This window comes from Sturnira hondurensis, unplaced genomic scaffold (genome assembly GCF_014824575.4).
Source record: "Sturnira hondurensis isolate 20B ecotype Veracruz unplaced genomic scaffold, ASM1482457v3 Scaffold0007208, whole genome shotgun sequence".
NCBI lineage: Eukaryota > Metazoa > Chordata > Mammalia > Chiroptera > Phyllostomidae > Sturnira > Sturnira hondurensis.
The window spans coordinates 186,127-202,362 of NW_028079839.1; the positions used below are offsets into that span (position 1 = coordinate 186,127).

Sequence of the window (16,236 nt, forward strand, 5' to 3'; positions counted from 1 at the left end):
GGCAGAGTGTTTTCCTGTCCTCCCTTCTGCGGTCCTGAGGCGTAACTAGAAGGGGACCTCGAAGTAGGTCGGTCGCACTTAGCGACCATGAAGAGAACTCCTTCTGGTCCTTATCTCATGGCTGGTGCCTGAGCATCTTCATGCATGGGGTCTCCATGGCGCGGGGAACTCGCCCCGCTTCCTGGAACTGGAGCTGAAACCCCGCTCCCGCGGATAGCCACCTGTTTGTTGTTCCTAACTCAGCTCTCTGGACCTGCGTGGATTCTTGAACAGTTGTCGCGTCTGGGTCCATTTACATTAAACAGCCCACTTTCTTCAGCCCTGCGCTCTCTCTATGGCATGCTTTCCAGAAGCGCCAGGCATTCGGATACATTCCCGTTTGTCAGTATACGTCCTTGGGACCTTTCCCGATGCTAACCGTTTACTTTTTATATTTCTTTTTATTTGCTTAATGAGTTAAAGGCTCTTCAGCTGCTCCCCGGAGGCAGGATTCTTTTTTTGTTTCATTAGCGATAATTAAAGTCATTTGATATTTACATCCCTGGGGTATTTTTAAAAATTAGTCCAATAATGTTAGCATTTTGTTGCAAAGGAAAAAACACGTCGTTATGGTTCCTACATAATACTCATTTGTAATTGTTTTTTATTATTTATTTTTAGTGAGAAAGGGAAGGAGAAAGAGAGGGAGAGAAACATCCATGTGTGAAAAATACATCAATAGTTGCCTCTTAGCCCCCAGCTGGGTTGCAGGCATGTGCCCTGATTGGGAATGGAACCAGTGATGTTTCTGTTCGCAGGCAGGCACTCAATCCACAGAGACCCGCCAGCCAGGGTTTATTTTATAATTGTTGTTTGATAGCTCGGCAAAGGAAATTGCTTGGGTTTCACAGGTTTGACTCTTTGCATCACTTATTTAATTCTCATGACCATCCTAAAAAGTAGTTTAATTTTTCAGGTGCAGAGCCTGCAGCTGAATAAGATTAAGTGACTAGCTCAAAGTCACTCAACTAGAAAGTAACAGCTAGTGTTCCAACTCGGGCCTGATTCTAAACTTAACCTTCATGCATTAATGCCTCCTCCCCTTCCTTAGAGATACCAGAGACCTGTTTTGTTAGCATTCATTGCTTTTGTGGTGGCTTATCATTCTTCATAGTTTTTAAAGTACTTTTACATGTTTTAGGTAACATAACTGATGGGATGGTGACTGTAGCATAATGGTTAAGAATGTGGGTTCTGTAGTTTGATTGCTTGGGTTCAAACCCAGGCTATATCACTTCCTAGTAGTATAATCTTGGGCAAGTTACTTAACCTCTTTGGGTCTTAGTTTCCTGATCTGTAAAATGATGAAAATAATACTTACCTATACCTGTAGGGTTGTTGTGAAGATTTAATGAATCCATATGTGCATGCGAGGTACTTAAAGTGGAGCCCAGTATCCTTCAATATTAGCTCTTATTATTGCCATGCATGAGGCAGTGGGTGCTATGACAGGTATAACAAAGACCCCAAACACTTACCTATAAGTTTATCTTTCAGTGGAGAGATTAGAACTGTATTCAACCACCCTGATAGCATTTAGATGTTGTACAAATTCTAAGCGGTCCACAATCTGCCTGTGGGTTCATAGGAGGGACAGGCTCTTTGGAAGCTGAATTTGGGTTTTAGGAGGGGCAAGGGAGTGGGGGAGAACTCTGATGTGAAAAGGGATAGGGTCATTTTACGGAATTTTGGATTCCTTCAATTCCTTTAGGTTGTGGAAAGGCATGGAAAGTTTTGGAGTTACATAATTCTAGCTATGGTTTAGTTAGATTGCTGTCATGGAGGGTGGTCTGGAGGGTGGTCTGGAGTTAGATTGCTGTGGTCTGGAGGGCAGAGAAATGCAAGGTAAAGCTAATTTTTGTCCCTATGCAAAGAATAATGGAGAGTCAGCATATAGTGAGCATCTACCGGGGACCGGGGGCAGCACTGTGCGCCCACCGCCCCATTTACTCCTTCTGTGAACACTGTGAAGCAGGTGTAGTGACTTCTCCCAGATGAGGAACAGTGAGGCGGTGGTCAATGTCCTCTTGCCACACAAACCTCAGGTGTTAACACTGGCACTTAGCCCGTGCTACCTTCTCAGATCTTTCTGTTCCTGAAGATTAGAACTCACTTGTGTTTGCGTTTTGTTTGGAAAACCCAGTTTGAGGGGAATTGTCCTTCTAGTCAGCCAGTGGTGTCAAAGCATTTTAGGCAGCTTGATACTTTTCAAGAGGTCCTTCTTGAAAAATATCCTTAAGGAAATTCCTTGTTCAGTTTATTCTGTGTGGGACAGGTTCCAAGAGCTTCTCTCCACCTCCTGTCCCGTGCCAGCACCCCAGAGCCAAACAGGGTTGCCTCTTGTCCAACCTCCTCCCACCTGCCTGGCTTCCAGGAATCCAGTCCCTGGTGCCAAAAAGGTTGGGGACCACTGCTGTATAGGACTGTCCGTTCCTCTAACTTCTAGACTAGACGTAAATCTTGTTCAGCTTTGTGCTATTGGAAGTCACCAGTACTCTTTTTGTGCATATATTTCTCATCTGGGTGGAGAGAGCTTGGTAGCTAAACAGAAACTTCGTGTGTGATTAAACAGAGATTCTGGTCAGGCCACCTGAGTTTGAATCCTCTGCTACCTCTTGGCAGGACGACCTTATATAAGCTACTGCCCGCCTCTGAGCATCTGTTCCTTTTCCTGCAAAGTGGGGATAACAGCAGTGTTAAATGAGATATGAGACGTTAAGTGCTTAGGACAGCTCTGGCGTATTGTCAATATTCAGTAAACACTAGCTATTAATACAGGCAGAACCCGTTACCAGTAACTCTGGGGTGGTGAGTGTCTGCTCACTGCAAAGTACACTGGTATTCTGACCAGTCTTAGGCAACTATACATTTACAATGGGGTCCGTAACCTCGAGGAAATTGCATTTCTAATTGGGTAGACAGGGTATATATGTTAAGAAATGAGTATTGGGACAGAAGACAGTGACTTGCTAATGCTAAATAAGTATTGGTAGTATGAACAGGTGTGCATTGGTGAGGTGAGGCTTGAACTGAGCAGCAAAAGAAGGGATGGCTTAGATTTAGGTTAAAGAGCAGAGGAGATTCCAGGTCAAGGACGTGTGTGTCAGCAAAAGTGGAAAGGTAGGAATACACCCAAGAAATCATTGTGCCAGGGCAGTGGGTGTGATGAGTTCGTAGGGCAATGGAATGGATTCAAGTGGTGTGGGGGAAACTTTGCCCGCAAGTCCCCCTGTCCACCAAGGATGAAAATAAAACTACCAAGACATGATCTGCTTGGGCAGGAGAGGTGGTCAATCTCCCACAGGAGAAGGACCAAGAACCCCTTCCTCAATGGCTTTTATTAGGTTCCTAATACACAAGAATACAGGTTAAGCTCATCAATCAGCGTCATGTGGGGATCAAACAATAGATAGCATTTCAAAGAAATCTGAGGGCTTAATCTGAGTCAGTGTCTGTCAGGTAAGGGGGTTGCAAAAACTTTGGGAGACATACTCATTTCCTGCTCGGAGCCTTATCATATGAATGAAAGCATTCTTAACAGCAGGCTTCACAGGACTTTACAAATTCATTCTTATACCTGATCACCCTGGAACCCGCTCCAGCCAGCAGAGGACTGCACCGCCCTCCCCTTCATAGGTTTTTAGGCTTAAATAGGTTAGAGCCGGAAAGCGCTTCTCCCAGACTTCTCCCAGACGGAAATGGAGACTCAGGCCATGTCAGAATAGCTGGGGGCAAGGGACCATTACCCCCTCTTTGCTGCAGCCCCCCCTCCCAGTCCTTCCTTGAGGGCCTCCCAAGTGATCATGTCTGGCTTAGGTTGCCCCCGCTCTGAGGGGTCGTACCTGTCATTGACAACCGACCAAGCGTTGGGAGCAGGGGATGAAGCAGAAGCTGTGCTCCTGCCAGGGAGATAAGCTTTGTCTCCTTAGTAGCTCACAGTCTGAAGGTTGCTCACTCAGCCTTAGCCATGGGGAGTGGTTACAAGTCCTGAAAGCTGGCAGGGCGGTTCCCAACAAAGTAGCAGTTCCTGTCATACTAAGGGGTTAGGTCTGTACTTGTCCCTGTATCAGTGAGTGCTGACCACAGTCCCAGGTCACAGCCCTTTTGGTCACCAACGGTCTGAACGTTCTGTAACGTTAGTACTCGTTATACAGAAAAGTCCTTGTTTCTTTGCTATTGCAAATACAGTTTCGTTTCCCACCCTTCTTTCTCTCTGGTTTCAAGAAGTTGAAGTCACCATCAAGATCTTCTCTGGCAGTCATAAGTGTCTCTCCCCTTTCTCTAAGGGTCTTTGCCCTGCGAAACAAAACTTTACCTTCCACTGCCAAAAGCCTTTTTAAAAAAATGGATTATGGGCCATTGCTAGGAAGTTAAAGGACCAGGTCCTGGGGCATGAAGTCATAAACCAACAGCAGGCCAGGTGGAAAAGGTAACAAGTCACCCTTCCTGGAGTTGACGAGAACTCCTGTACATTTTGTTTGGGGGAAGAACAATGGAAGTTGTTTTGAAAGAATTTACATTGGCTACAGATGATGGGGTGGGAAAAGGGGAGGTGAGCTAGTTCCGGAGCAAGAGCAGAGTCCCATTTGCTCCTGTGGATGGACAGTGGGCTAGAAACTTCGGTGGCTCTGTGACACCTGGCTGTTCTCTTTCAGATACTCATCCTGGGGACAGCCGCCTAAAGTTAACTCAGAGAGTCAGTGTCCACTCAGGAATGCAAACGGTCTTGCCTGCTGCCCCTCAGCTATTGACTGTTCTTTGCCTCTCTCTCCAGCCTGCTACAGTCTACCTTAGGGACATGTCAGAATTATTCTCTTCTGCGCACTGGCCCCATGGTGGGTTCCTGTTGCCTTGATTCCTTGTTTCCTGAGTGCTGGACCAGGCTTTCTTGACTGTGGCCCCGTGGACATTGGAGGCCAGAGAATTGTCCATTGTGAGACCCTGCCCATACTCAGCACTTGTGAGTGAATGACCAGAGATGTCTGCAGTCATTGGGAAGTGTGCCTGGAAGCATATTTCTGTCCCCGCTTGAGAACCAAGTGTGGATCTGTGCTCTGGGTGTGCTCTATGGGGTTGGGAAGGGCGGCCTTTCTCCTCGTACTCTTGTGGGAAACTCAGTGTCAACACACTGGTTGCCACACCCAGTTTGTTGACTCTAGAAATTGATCTATAGGGTTCTGAGACCCACTGAGATACTGAGATGCTTTTTGCCAAAGAGTTTTCATAAGATCAGATAGTCAGTAGCTTGCAGGACGAGCCGATGTCACAGATACCACTTAGGCCATTTCAAAAGTGCACCTGTGGTGGGACAAGGCATTCAACTAGGGTAGTGCCCCTGATGCTTAGAAAGGAAGACCCATGAGTAAAGGAAGACTTGAAATTATCTTGAAATGGAGGAATCTAAATGGAATAGCTTAGCGATGGGCAAAGATTGGGACACGTTGGGGGGAAGCCCCAAAGGTCTGAATTCAGGACCAGTTCCAAAGAACTGACATGTAGCCTTATGCAAATTGATAAGAGCTTCTTTTTTAAGATTTTATTTATTTATTGAAAGGCTTTCTTAGGCTCCGCCAAGAAAAAAATGCCAATCAGCCATAAAGTCAGTCAATAAAGAGCTTTATTGGGGTTTGCGCACCCAATGAGGTTCCACGGTCTGCAGAATGAGGCCGGGGAAGTCACACCCAAGCAGGGAATGTCGTGGGGTTTTATTTTCGTTGGCTCCCTGTGGGAGCTGGGGATTGGTGCCCTCTGAACAAAGCAGCGATATAGCATTGGTGGTCTCTTCCTTGGGCTCAGGTTACTGTGAGGATGTCTGTCTTGGCAAAGTCCAGCTGGAGCTTCCTCCTATCCCCACCCACCCTAACATTTATCTTTAGAGGGGAAGGGAAGGAGAGAAGTATCAATGTATGGTTGCCTCTCTTGAGTCCCCTGCTGGGAACTGGCCTGCAACCCAGGCATGTGCCCTGACTGGGAATCAAACCGTGATCCTTTGCTTCACAGGCCCGTGCTCAATCCACTGAGCCACACCAGCCAGGGCCAAATTCATAAGAGCTTTAAAAGGAGAAACTTAGATATACAAGCAAGGCAGCTGCTCCCAGTGATGACCAGCAGGGAAGAGCCCACACCCCTCCCAGGACAGGGGCTTCTCTTTATAGCTGGGGGGTCAGCATAGGACACCAGAAAGGAAATGCATTCCTCAGTTAACAGATAACTTTGGGCCCGTTAGCACACTCTGTACATTCTTTAATTGCCTCCTGAGGGTCGGGGGAGCATTCCAGTTTCCTGAGCAGTCAGCCAAGCCTGAAGCTACAGAGTGAAGGGTCTAGCGTTTCCCAGATGCCTTTGCTGCTGGGGCTATACTGCATCTCAGTGAGTTCCCCTATGGGACCCCTGGAGGGTAAGTAGTTTAGGGGCAGCAGAAGAACATGATTAATTCTATTTTGGACTTTGAAGAGTGTGAGTAAAACTTGTAACTGGAAGTTTTAATATGCATATTATGTATAAACATTAGAAATATACTAGGTGGTAGCCAGAGCCATCACAGATGGGCATGGAGCTCTGAGGGAATGAAATGAGAGGACAAGCCCGAGCCTTTGGGGAGAGCGTGAGGGTGGATGCTGAAGAAGGCAGAGCAGAGGGGGCATTAACGTGGGATCTGAGTTCCAGGTGGCCATGGTTTTCTGTTCAGGTGTGAGTGGCCTTTCCATAAAACTCCCCCGAGAGGGGTCTCTGGTGGCCTCATTTCCCAGAAGTTGCTGCTTTTAGTGGGTAAGGGAGACTCCCAGAAGACGTTTCTGCATCTGTCGAATCTCCTGTCTTTGGCCTCAAGTAACCTTTACGCCAGTTCCGAGGCACCAGGGTCCACACACCAGGATAGGGATGTGCCTCGGGCGCTTAACCCTTCAGGCGCCGAAAGACACCCAGTATCCTGTTCTTGACCTTCATGAATAAAGCTACTGTGAATGTTTCTGTTACTGGTTTTGGTTTAGACTTAAGTTTTCATATCTTTCGGATAAATACCCAGGAGTAAGATTACCGAGACTGTTAAACTGTTTTCCAGGGTGCCTCTACCATTTTATAATCCCGCTAGCCACCCATGGGATCCAGTTCCTCCTCATCCATGCCGGTGATACAGGGTGCAGCCAAGGGGGGCCCAGAAAAGATTTGGAATGGTGTCCAGAACTCAAAGTGTACAGGAATATTGGAGGAAATATTATTAAGATGTCCTCACCCCACCCAGGTGTCAGTTGGGGGAAGGGACGAATGGAGCAGGGCCATTGAGAGCTGTGTTGCATAGCAACAGTTTTGCAGCTAACCTCTGGAATGGTCATTTAACATATCTATAACCTTTAACTGGTCTCACAGATATGTTAAAGAGCTGTGGCCAAGTTTTGGGCCAGGGAGAAGGGAGTGGCTGCTACCCAGGCTGGAACTGGAGCTGCTTCTCTGAGAGAGTGCCTGCGAGAGAGGCATGTGGCTTTAGCAGAGTGAAGACCCCCTCTTGGCCAGGTGAGGGGGAGAGCCACCCTGTTTTGGAAAGGGTGGATATGTTAAATGACCATTCCAGAGGTTAGCTGCAAAACTGTTGCTATGCAACACAGCTCTCAATGGCCCTGCTCCATTCGTCCCTTCCCCCAACTGACACCTGGGTGGGGTGAGGACATCTTAATAATATTTCCTCCAATATTCCTGTACACTTTGAGCTCTGGACACCATTCCAAATCTTTCCTGGGCCCCCCTTGGCTGCACCCTGTATCACCGGCATGGATGAGGAGGAACTGGATCCCATGGGTGGCTAGTGGGATTGTAAAATGGTAGAGGCACCCTGGAAAACAGTTTAACAGTCTCGGTAATCTTACTCCTGGGTATTTATCCGAAAGATATGAAAACTTAAGTCTAAACCAAAACCAGTAACAGAAACATTCACAGTAGCTTTATTCATGAAGGTCAAGAACAGGATACCGGGTGTCTTTCGGCGCCTGAAGGGTTAAGCGCCCGCGGCACATCCCTATCCTGGTGTGTGGACCCTGGTGCCTCGGAACTGGCGTAAAGGTTACTTGAGGCCAAAGACAGGAGATTCGACAGATGCAGAAACGTCTTCTGGGAGTCTCCCTTACCCACTAAAAGCAGCAACTTCTGGGAAATGAGGCCACCAGAGACCCCTCTCGGGGGAGTTTTATGGAAAGGCCACTCACACCTGAACAGAAAACCATGGCCACCTGGAACTCAGATCCCACGTTAATGCCCCCTCTGCTCTGCCTTCTTCAGCATCCACCCTCACGCTCTCCCCAAAGGCTCGGGCTTGTCCTCTCATTTCATTCCCTCAGAGCTCCATGCCCATCTGTGATGGCTCTGGCTACCACCTACTATATTTCTAATGTTTATACATAATATGCATATTAAAACTTCCAGTTACAAGTTTTACTCACACTCTTCAAAGTCCAAAATAGAATTAATCATGTTCTTCTGCTGCCCCTAAACTACTTACCCTCCAGGGGTCCCATAGGGGAACTCACTGAGATGCAGTATAGCCCCAGCAGCAAAGGCATCTGGGAAACGCTAGACCCTTCACTCTGTAGCTTCAGGCTTGGCTGACTGCTCAGGAAACTGGAATGCTCCCCCGACCCTCAGGAGGCAATTAAAGAATGTACAGAGTGTGCTAACGGGCCCAAAGTTATCTGTTAACTGAGGAATGCATTTCCTTTCTGGTGTCCTATGCTGACCCCCCAGCTATAAAGAGAAGCCCCTGTCCTGGGAGGGGTGTGGGCTCTTCCCTGCTGGTCATCACTGGGAGCAGCTGCCTTGCTTGTATATCTAAGTTTCTCCTTTTAAAGCTCTTATGAATTTGGCCCTGGCTGGTGTGGCTCAGTGGATTGAGCACGGGCCTGTGAAGCAAAGGATCACGGTTTGATTCCCAGTCAGGGCACATGCCTGGGTTGCAGGCCAGTTCCCAGCAGGGGACTCAAGAGAGGCAACCATACATTGATACTTCTCTCCTTCCCNGGTGGCAAAGGCACTCTCCCCAACCGGCTACAGGTGACCTTTCCTAGGTCTTCAGGTATGGAGACATGCTCCTTCAGGCCCGGTCTCACTGCAGAGACATGCTGCTTTGCCTCAGTCTGAAGCACTCATCAGCCCCAAGTGACACTTCCTGGGTTCTGGGTGGCAAAGGCATTCTCCCCAACCGGATACAGGCGACCTTCACTAGGTCTTCAGGTACACAGAGTTTCTGATCAGAAACAGAACCAATGGTAGAGACTTCCTCTCTTTCAATCCAGTCTCATGGCAGAGACATGCCCTTTGCCTCAGGCTGAAACACTTATCAGCCCCAAATGACCCTTCTGGGTCCCGGGTGGCAAAGGCACTCTCCCCAACCGGCTACAGGTGACCTTTCCTAGGTCTTCAGGTACAGAGACATGCTCCTTGGTTTCCAGGCCACTCAGCCAAAGGGAGCACGCCAAAGCTGCGTGGGCCTCTTCTACCAAAGCCGCACTCCACCAAAAGCTCGTCTTTCTTCTTCACCTGGCCACAGGGATCTCCATTCTGGCAAAGCTGCGTGGTCTTCCCTTTCACCTGGCCAAGAGGGGGTCTGCACTCTGCTGAAACCGCTCGGCTCTCCCCCTCACCTGGCCAAGAGGGGGTCTTCACTCTGCTAAAGCCACATGCCTCTCTCGCAGGCACTCTCTCAGAGAAGCCGCCCCAGTTCCAGCCTGGGTAGCAACCACTCCCTTCTCCCTGGCCCAAAACTTGGCCACAGCTCTTTAACATATCTATGAGACCAGTTAAAGGTTATAGATATGTTAAATGACCATTCCAGAGGTTAGCTGCAAAACTGTTGCTATGTAAAACAGCTCTCAATGGCCCTGCTCCATTCGTCCCTTCCCCCAACTGACACCTTGGGGGTGAGGACATCTTAATATTTCCTCCAATATTCCTGTACACTTTGAGTTCTGGACACCATTCCAAATCTTTTCTGGGCCCCTCCTTGGCCGCACCCTGTATCAATGCCACCTGTGCAAACCCCTTTATCTTAGAGGAAGGAAGGTCATTTTAATTAAAAGCTGGATGTCATCCCTAAGGATTGATTTTGACAACATAAAAATCAAAAACATTTGCATTATAAAACTAAGCCAAGACGAATAGCAAACTTCTAGCACCAAAGAGCTAATTTCCTTAATTTATGCAGAGCTCCTGGAACTCACTAAGAGAAAGAAATTGAATAGAAAATGGGCAAAGGACGTGTGAACTAACAATAAACAGTAAAGAGTCGAGATGGTTCTTAAACATATGAAAAGGTGCCCAAACTCTTAAGAGAAATACCGATATGAGTACATTGTGATACAGTGTTTCACCTATCATATGGGTGCAGAAACAAATATTACCTGGCAAGCTGCTTTGACAAGGTTGTAGGGAACGTTTAACAAAAATTCTATGTCTGGTCTTTTTGGAAAGTGGTTTTTCCAAGCCAGAATGCTAGCCGAGAAGAAGGCTGGTCTGAAAGGATTTCTGGTGAGCCATGTTCGCTCCTGTGTATTGGCTGGGGCTGCAGTTCCCAACCCTGCGCTCCCAGAGTGAGACTTGCCTATTCAAAATAGCCACCTGGAAGTTAATCTGAGTCCCAAAGGGAAGTGGAAAGAAGGGAAACAGTCTTTTGTTAGCTGACCTGAAGCCATTAACAGACTAACAATTCTTTCATTGTAATTTAATAGAGAGCATTTCAGCATTTTTCCATTATCAGAAAACAGGCAGGTTGATTATTTGCCAGGGGGAGTTAGGACGGTTTAACTACTGCATGCCCCCCACCCGTGTGGCTCAGTTGTTTGGAGAGTTGTCCATACAATGGCTGAAAGGCTGCGGGTTCGATCCCCAGTCAGGGCACGTACAGGAGGCAGCCAGTGGATGTGTCTCACTTCCTCACGTTGATGTCTTTCTCTCTCTCTCCCTCTCCTCTCTCTCTCTCTCTTTCTCTCTCTCTTTCTCCAAGCAATGAAAAAATGTCCTCCGGTGAGGATTAGAAAAAAGAGTTCCTACTGCTGCAAAAGACAAATTTTATCAGGATTTTGAATTCACTTTGCCCTTGGACACAGAATTCCCATTTCCAGATGGTTTTGCAGACAGTGTACAGGTGTGAAGCAACGTATGTCGAAAGTTACTCATTGAAGTCTTTCTTATTTCATTTTGTTAACCTAACAACAAAAGGTCAGAGCAAGAGCAGCAAGCACTGGCAATCCAGAACAGCTGTTCAGGGAGCAAACAGTCCCTAAACAGGTCTGAGAAGGAGGTCAGGAGACAGGGAGGGAGGANCCATTTCCAGATGGTTTTGCAGACAGAGTGTACAGGTGTGAAGCAACGTATGTCGAAAGTTACTCATTGAAGTCTTTCTTATTTCATTTTGTTAACCTAACAACAAAAGGTCAGAGCAAGAGCAGCAAGCACTGGCAATCCAGAACAGCTGTTCAGGGAGCAAACAGTCCCTAAACAGGTCGGAGAAGGAGGTCAGGAGACAGGGAGGGAGGAGGAAGCGAGTCCACCCCCACATACCCCTGCAGGGAGAAGGGCCAGGAGGGCACAGGCGGTGGCACCCAGTGACAACAGGGGCAGCATTCTGGTGCCCTGCAAAGTGTCTCCTTTGGAGAATTGAAGGTGGATCCCCTGCAGGTTGGCACAGCTGCTCGCCCCTCTCCTTTGCCTTGCGTGCGTCGTCAGTCCTAGACGGGACGTACTCGAAGGGGGTTTGGAACCGTACCTCACCTTGCAGGACGCCAAGGGGAGAGGTGATGAGAGGCAGAATGGCAGAACTGACTGAGTCTAGAAAGATTCACCGGACACTCGGCATTCAGGGTCTGCACCGGCTTTTGTGCCTCAGCTGGAAGGCCCACGGCAGCGGTTTCCGGCCTTTTTCCTCCCCAGGTGCACACGCATGGATCGCTGAAATTCTGCAGCACGCCCCAAAGTAGACTTTTTGCCGATCTGACAAAAAAAAAAATAGTTGTAATTTTGATACCTTCACACCAGATGACTACTGTTGTGCTGGCTGCTGTCTTTTTTTTTTAATTTGACAACTGAGGGCAAAGATGCCAGTGCCCCTGACTAAATAGTCAGGTGCTGCATGTGTTAAGAATTCTTTTGGCTCACCCATTGAAAATTGCAATGTAATGAAGTTTATAGACCTTTTCTCCAAATATTTTCAAATGCAGGAGTTAATATAGAGTTACAAAGGAAATAAATTGTAATAAAAGTTATTAAAATATTTTAATTGTAACAGTAATATTTGCTTCTTAACTAAAATCTGACAACAGTTTGAATAACTATAATTTTGAAGTAGTAATGAGAACCAACAATATTTCAGGATATTTGGGCCAACTGTTATGTGATATTAAAATATCTGTCATTTCTTTTGGTGACAGAGCCACAGATAACTTCTAACACTGCTGTAACTCGTTGCCTAGAAAATGCAATATTCCAGTCAGAGGGTAGTGAGAGAAAGGGATCATTGTAACCCCACCCGAGTTCGTGGACTTTCGTTCTGTCCACAGGAGTCCACATATGCCCGGTTCGGGCAGGAGTACCTCGAAGTGCGGTGGGGCTCTGCTGGGCGGTAGGAAACGGACTCAAGCTCTGAGCAGTTCTTGGCGAGGCATAAATAACCATTACCCCACGCAAGGAGTGATTGCTGCTCCCCACAAAAAATGTGATGACACGGTGCAGTGGGTTACAACTGTGGAAAATCATTTTGATGGAGTGGACACCAAAGCTGCAGAGGCTGGGGTCAGCCCTTGAGGGCAGGGGACCATGGGAAATCATTGTCACGGCCTTGGGCTGCATGGGGAAAGGCAGGAGAAGAGACATTTCCTTTATCAAAGAGCGTCCCAGGAAAGGGCAGTCAGTGTGGGGAGCACCTGCAGTGCCCTGGTTGTGGTTGAATGGAGCCCGTTCACTGAGCATGGCGCCGCTGTGGTCCCCGGTGAGCACTGTTAGCAGCCCCGCCCTGTGTGTGTGCCGACGCCGCCACATCCTTTCTGAGCACGCTCGAGTCTGTTAGCTCATCCCGAGACTGAAATAACTGCTGTGTGTTAAACAGTCGAGCACTGTCTCAGTAGCGACACCGAGGGTAAGGGCGTCACAACAGCATCAGCTGGAGCGAATGGACACCGTCTTAGGCCCCACTGGCTCCTTAAGCTTCTCGGTGGTGGACTTTCTGTTCAAGGTAAACTTAGCTGGGATGATCATCTATTGACCGAGAGACGCCAGGGATTCTGTAGCAGGCTTAGTAAATAATCGCCCCTAGCAGTGAGAAACGTGGGCAATGGATTGCAGATTTTGAAATGGTACAGGCGAGTTTCGGGAGCCTTTTGTGGAGACGACAGCTGGCCCTTTCATTTAAGTGTGTGTGGAGGGGCCTTCCACGACTCCACGGCCAGCCACGCAGCTGAAGCACACTGCCCTGCCCTCCCCTCCCCACGCAAATATGATGCATTTGCTTTCTAATCTTGCGTTTGCTTTGTTCTTTTTTAAGATTTTATTATTTTTAGAGAGGGAGGGCGGGACAGAGAGAGGGAGAAAAACATCGACATCTATCAGTTGCCTCTCCCACGGGCCCCATCTGGGACCAAGCCCTAACCAGGCATGTGTCCTGACTGGGCATCAAACCAGTGACCTTCCGTTTCGTGGGAAGATGCCCAACCAATGAGCCACGCTGGTTCTTGACAGCCGGTTACAGAACGTGTATCTTGCCGCCCCGTCTAAATCACATGCTTCTCAGAAGCCGGGCAGGTTCTCTTTCCCTTTGTGCCACTGCCCTCTGCAAACGCCGGGCGCCCCCAGGCATTTGCCAGGGGTCAGGGCTACCTCTTTTAATTTTTGTTGCATAAAAGGAAAGCACTGATTTTTTTCTATGCAGCTTTGTTGAGCAATAATTTACATACCATAATACTTATTTTTTTTAATGCATGATATAATGCTTTTCCAGGAATGTACAGAGTTGTGCAACCATCGCCCTAATTCAATTTTGGAACATTTCATCATCCAGAAGAGCAACTTCCAGGCTGTGTGCCGTAAGAATTTTTAAAACATGCAACTCTTGGCGGTTTAGCCAGGGGCTCTCACCTCTTGTTTCTTACATTGTCCAGTACAACAACACCCATCCAGTGCACATGCATCAGAATTACCACTCTCCTGTCGGATCGGCAAAGAGTAAACATTTGTTTAGTGGTAGCACAAGGTTAGTAGTAATTACGGTAGTTCCTGTGTGCTGTGAGGTGGGAAAGGTTGGAAGTCGCTGCCCAGAGAGGCCTCTGTGGCCCTCTGCAGGGTGCCGCCCCGCCACCCTGGCCCAGCCCCAGGCAGCTGCAGCGCGCTCCTGTCTGCCTCTGGATTTCTCTCCTCCAGATTTCCCTATAGACAGAATTGTATAACATGTGCTCTTTTGTGGCTGGCTTCTTCTACGTAGCGTGTTTTTAGGTTCAGGAAATGGCTAATACCTTACTTGTTTCCCGGGTACTAAAATTCTATAAAAGCAAATGGGAAGGGTACAACAAACACGTAAAACTGGATGCTCTCCTTCAGTAAAACTGTAGCGAACCCATTGCTGAGTCGAGCTGGCGAGCAGATGGGTTTGGGACGCCAGGACAGGGGAAGACGCGCAGGTGGATGAGGGAGCCACTACTGCTGCTCCGACTGTGACCCCCCCACCCCCAAATTCTTAGCACAAGTCACAGTGAAAACTGTCGTGGGCCTGCACTCAGCCCTTCACGTGGATTCTCTCATCAACCCTCATCAGTTCTCCGCGTTTGACAGGGAGGGAAACGAGCACTGGGAGATTTTAACTGAGGTTAAAAACCACAGGTCCAAGACCACGTAGTTACATTCACACCAGGCACTAGGGTTGGAAGCTAGTCCTTTCAGACCCCCCAAGACGGTTCTCCTAAGCCTTCTTGCGCTGCCTCTTGTTGATGAGAAGCCAGAGAAACAAAACTAGCCTGGACTTACGAATGAGTTCTATCGAGAGTCCTGTTTCTCTGAAGGTACAAGTTGACTATGTGGGAAATGCGTTTGTTTGGAACAGCTCATTGCTGGGCGAAGGTGTTCTGTGTTAGCAAGCCAATTTCTGTTTCTGTTCACGAGATGGTGAATTTTAAAACAGGCAGGGTTAAGCTCCCCTTTTTGGTGACACATGGTGAAAGCGTGAGTTACAAAGTTATTCCCAAAAGAACTAACATTCTGACACTTATTTCTCTTACCTTGTGTGTGTGTGTTCTCTCTTTGCTGGGGACGGTTGTTACAGCTAAGAAGAAACTTCCCAACTTGCCTATGTTCTTGGAAGACTCCTCCACGGGCCCTAAAATCTTCCCAGCCAGAAGCTCTGCTCAGTATAACCAGCGAGGGGCTCCCTTGTGCCCCCCTGCAAACCTTCACCAGCGAGGAGATGATGATAAAGAACTCAGGTGGGCAAACTCCTCAGGGGCACCTCGTCATCCCTCTGGCCCCGGGTGGGGTCTGCGTATGAAATCACATGACACGGGGCCCAATGCGCAGGTATGTGCGTGGATGGGATTCTTTGGCATGAGAATGTCATCTGTGTATGTGGATGGGATTCTTTGACATGAATTTTTAAATTTTTTTTAAAGTCATGCATGTCTTACTAACAGAATAAAGACTTACCAGTATTTTTATTTCCTGCAGTGAAAAAATTTGCCCGGGAACAGATTGCACCTTTGGTTTCAACGATGGATGAAAATTCAAAAATGGAGAAGTCAATAATACAAGGATTGTTTCAGCAAGGGGTACATAATTCATAATTCTCCCAATTTCAAACTTTTCAAAATTTCAGACTTTTTAAATACTTTTGAGGGTTAAAAATGTATCTATTAGGAACTACAATGATAGTGTAATGAACTCTTCATTTCCTAGTCAGAATTATCTGTGCTCTCTTTTTGATTGAGATCCTGAAGTTTTTTTTTTTTAAATTAAAAATTTAAATGAGAAGTACTGTGCTTTTGAAGTAAAAGGTTAGAAGCAAGAAGGAGGGAATTCTTTAGACCATTGCTACTTACCTGTCCTGGAGCTCCTTTGTCCCCAAGAGACATTAGGCAGTGTCCGGAGGCATTTTTATTGTCACAGTGGGGCATGCTCCTGGCATCTGGTGGGGTGGCGGTGAGGGTACAGCTGGGCAGCCCGCAGGACAGCCGCCACCACTGA

General features: G+C 47.6%; 1 protein-coding gene across 3 annotated transcripts in view; it reads left to right on the plus strand.

The window, feature by feature from the left end:
• The window catches only part of ACADSB (acyl-CoA dehydrogenase short/branched chain), a 32,695-nt gene that overhangs the window by 824 nt on the left and 15,635 nt on the right, over positions 1–16,236 (plus strand). For 2 of the 3 annotated variants that reach the window (XM_037051126.1, XM_037051125.1), the window contains exons 2-3: positions 15,323–15,482; positions 15,721–15,821. In XM_037051126.1, the coding sequence (XP_036907021.1) occupies positions 15,464–15,482; positions 15,721–15,821 (120 nt within the window). In that variant the 5' untranslated portion in view covers positions 15,323–15,463. Of the gene's footprint in view, positions 1–4,922; positions 4,973–15,322; positions 15,483–15,720; positions 15,822–16,236 lie in introns of those variants that run through there. The other variant, XM_037051128.1, reaches the window with a different exon arrangement.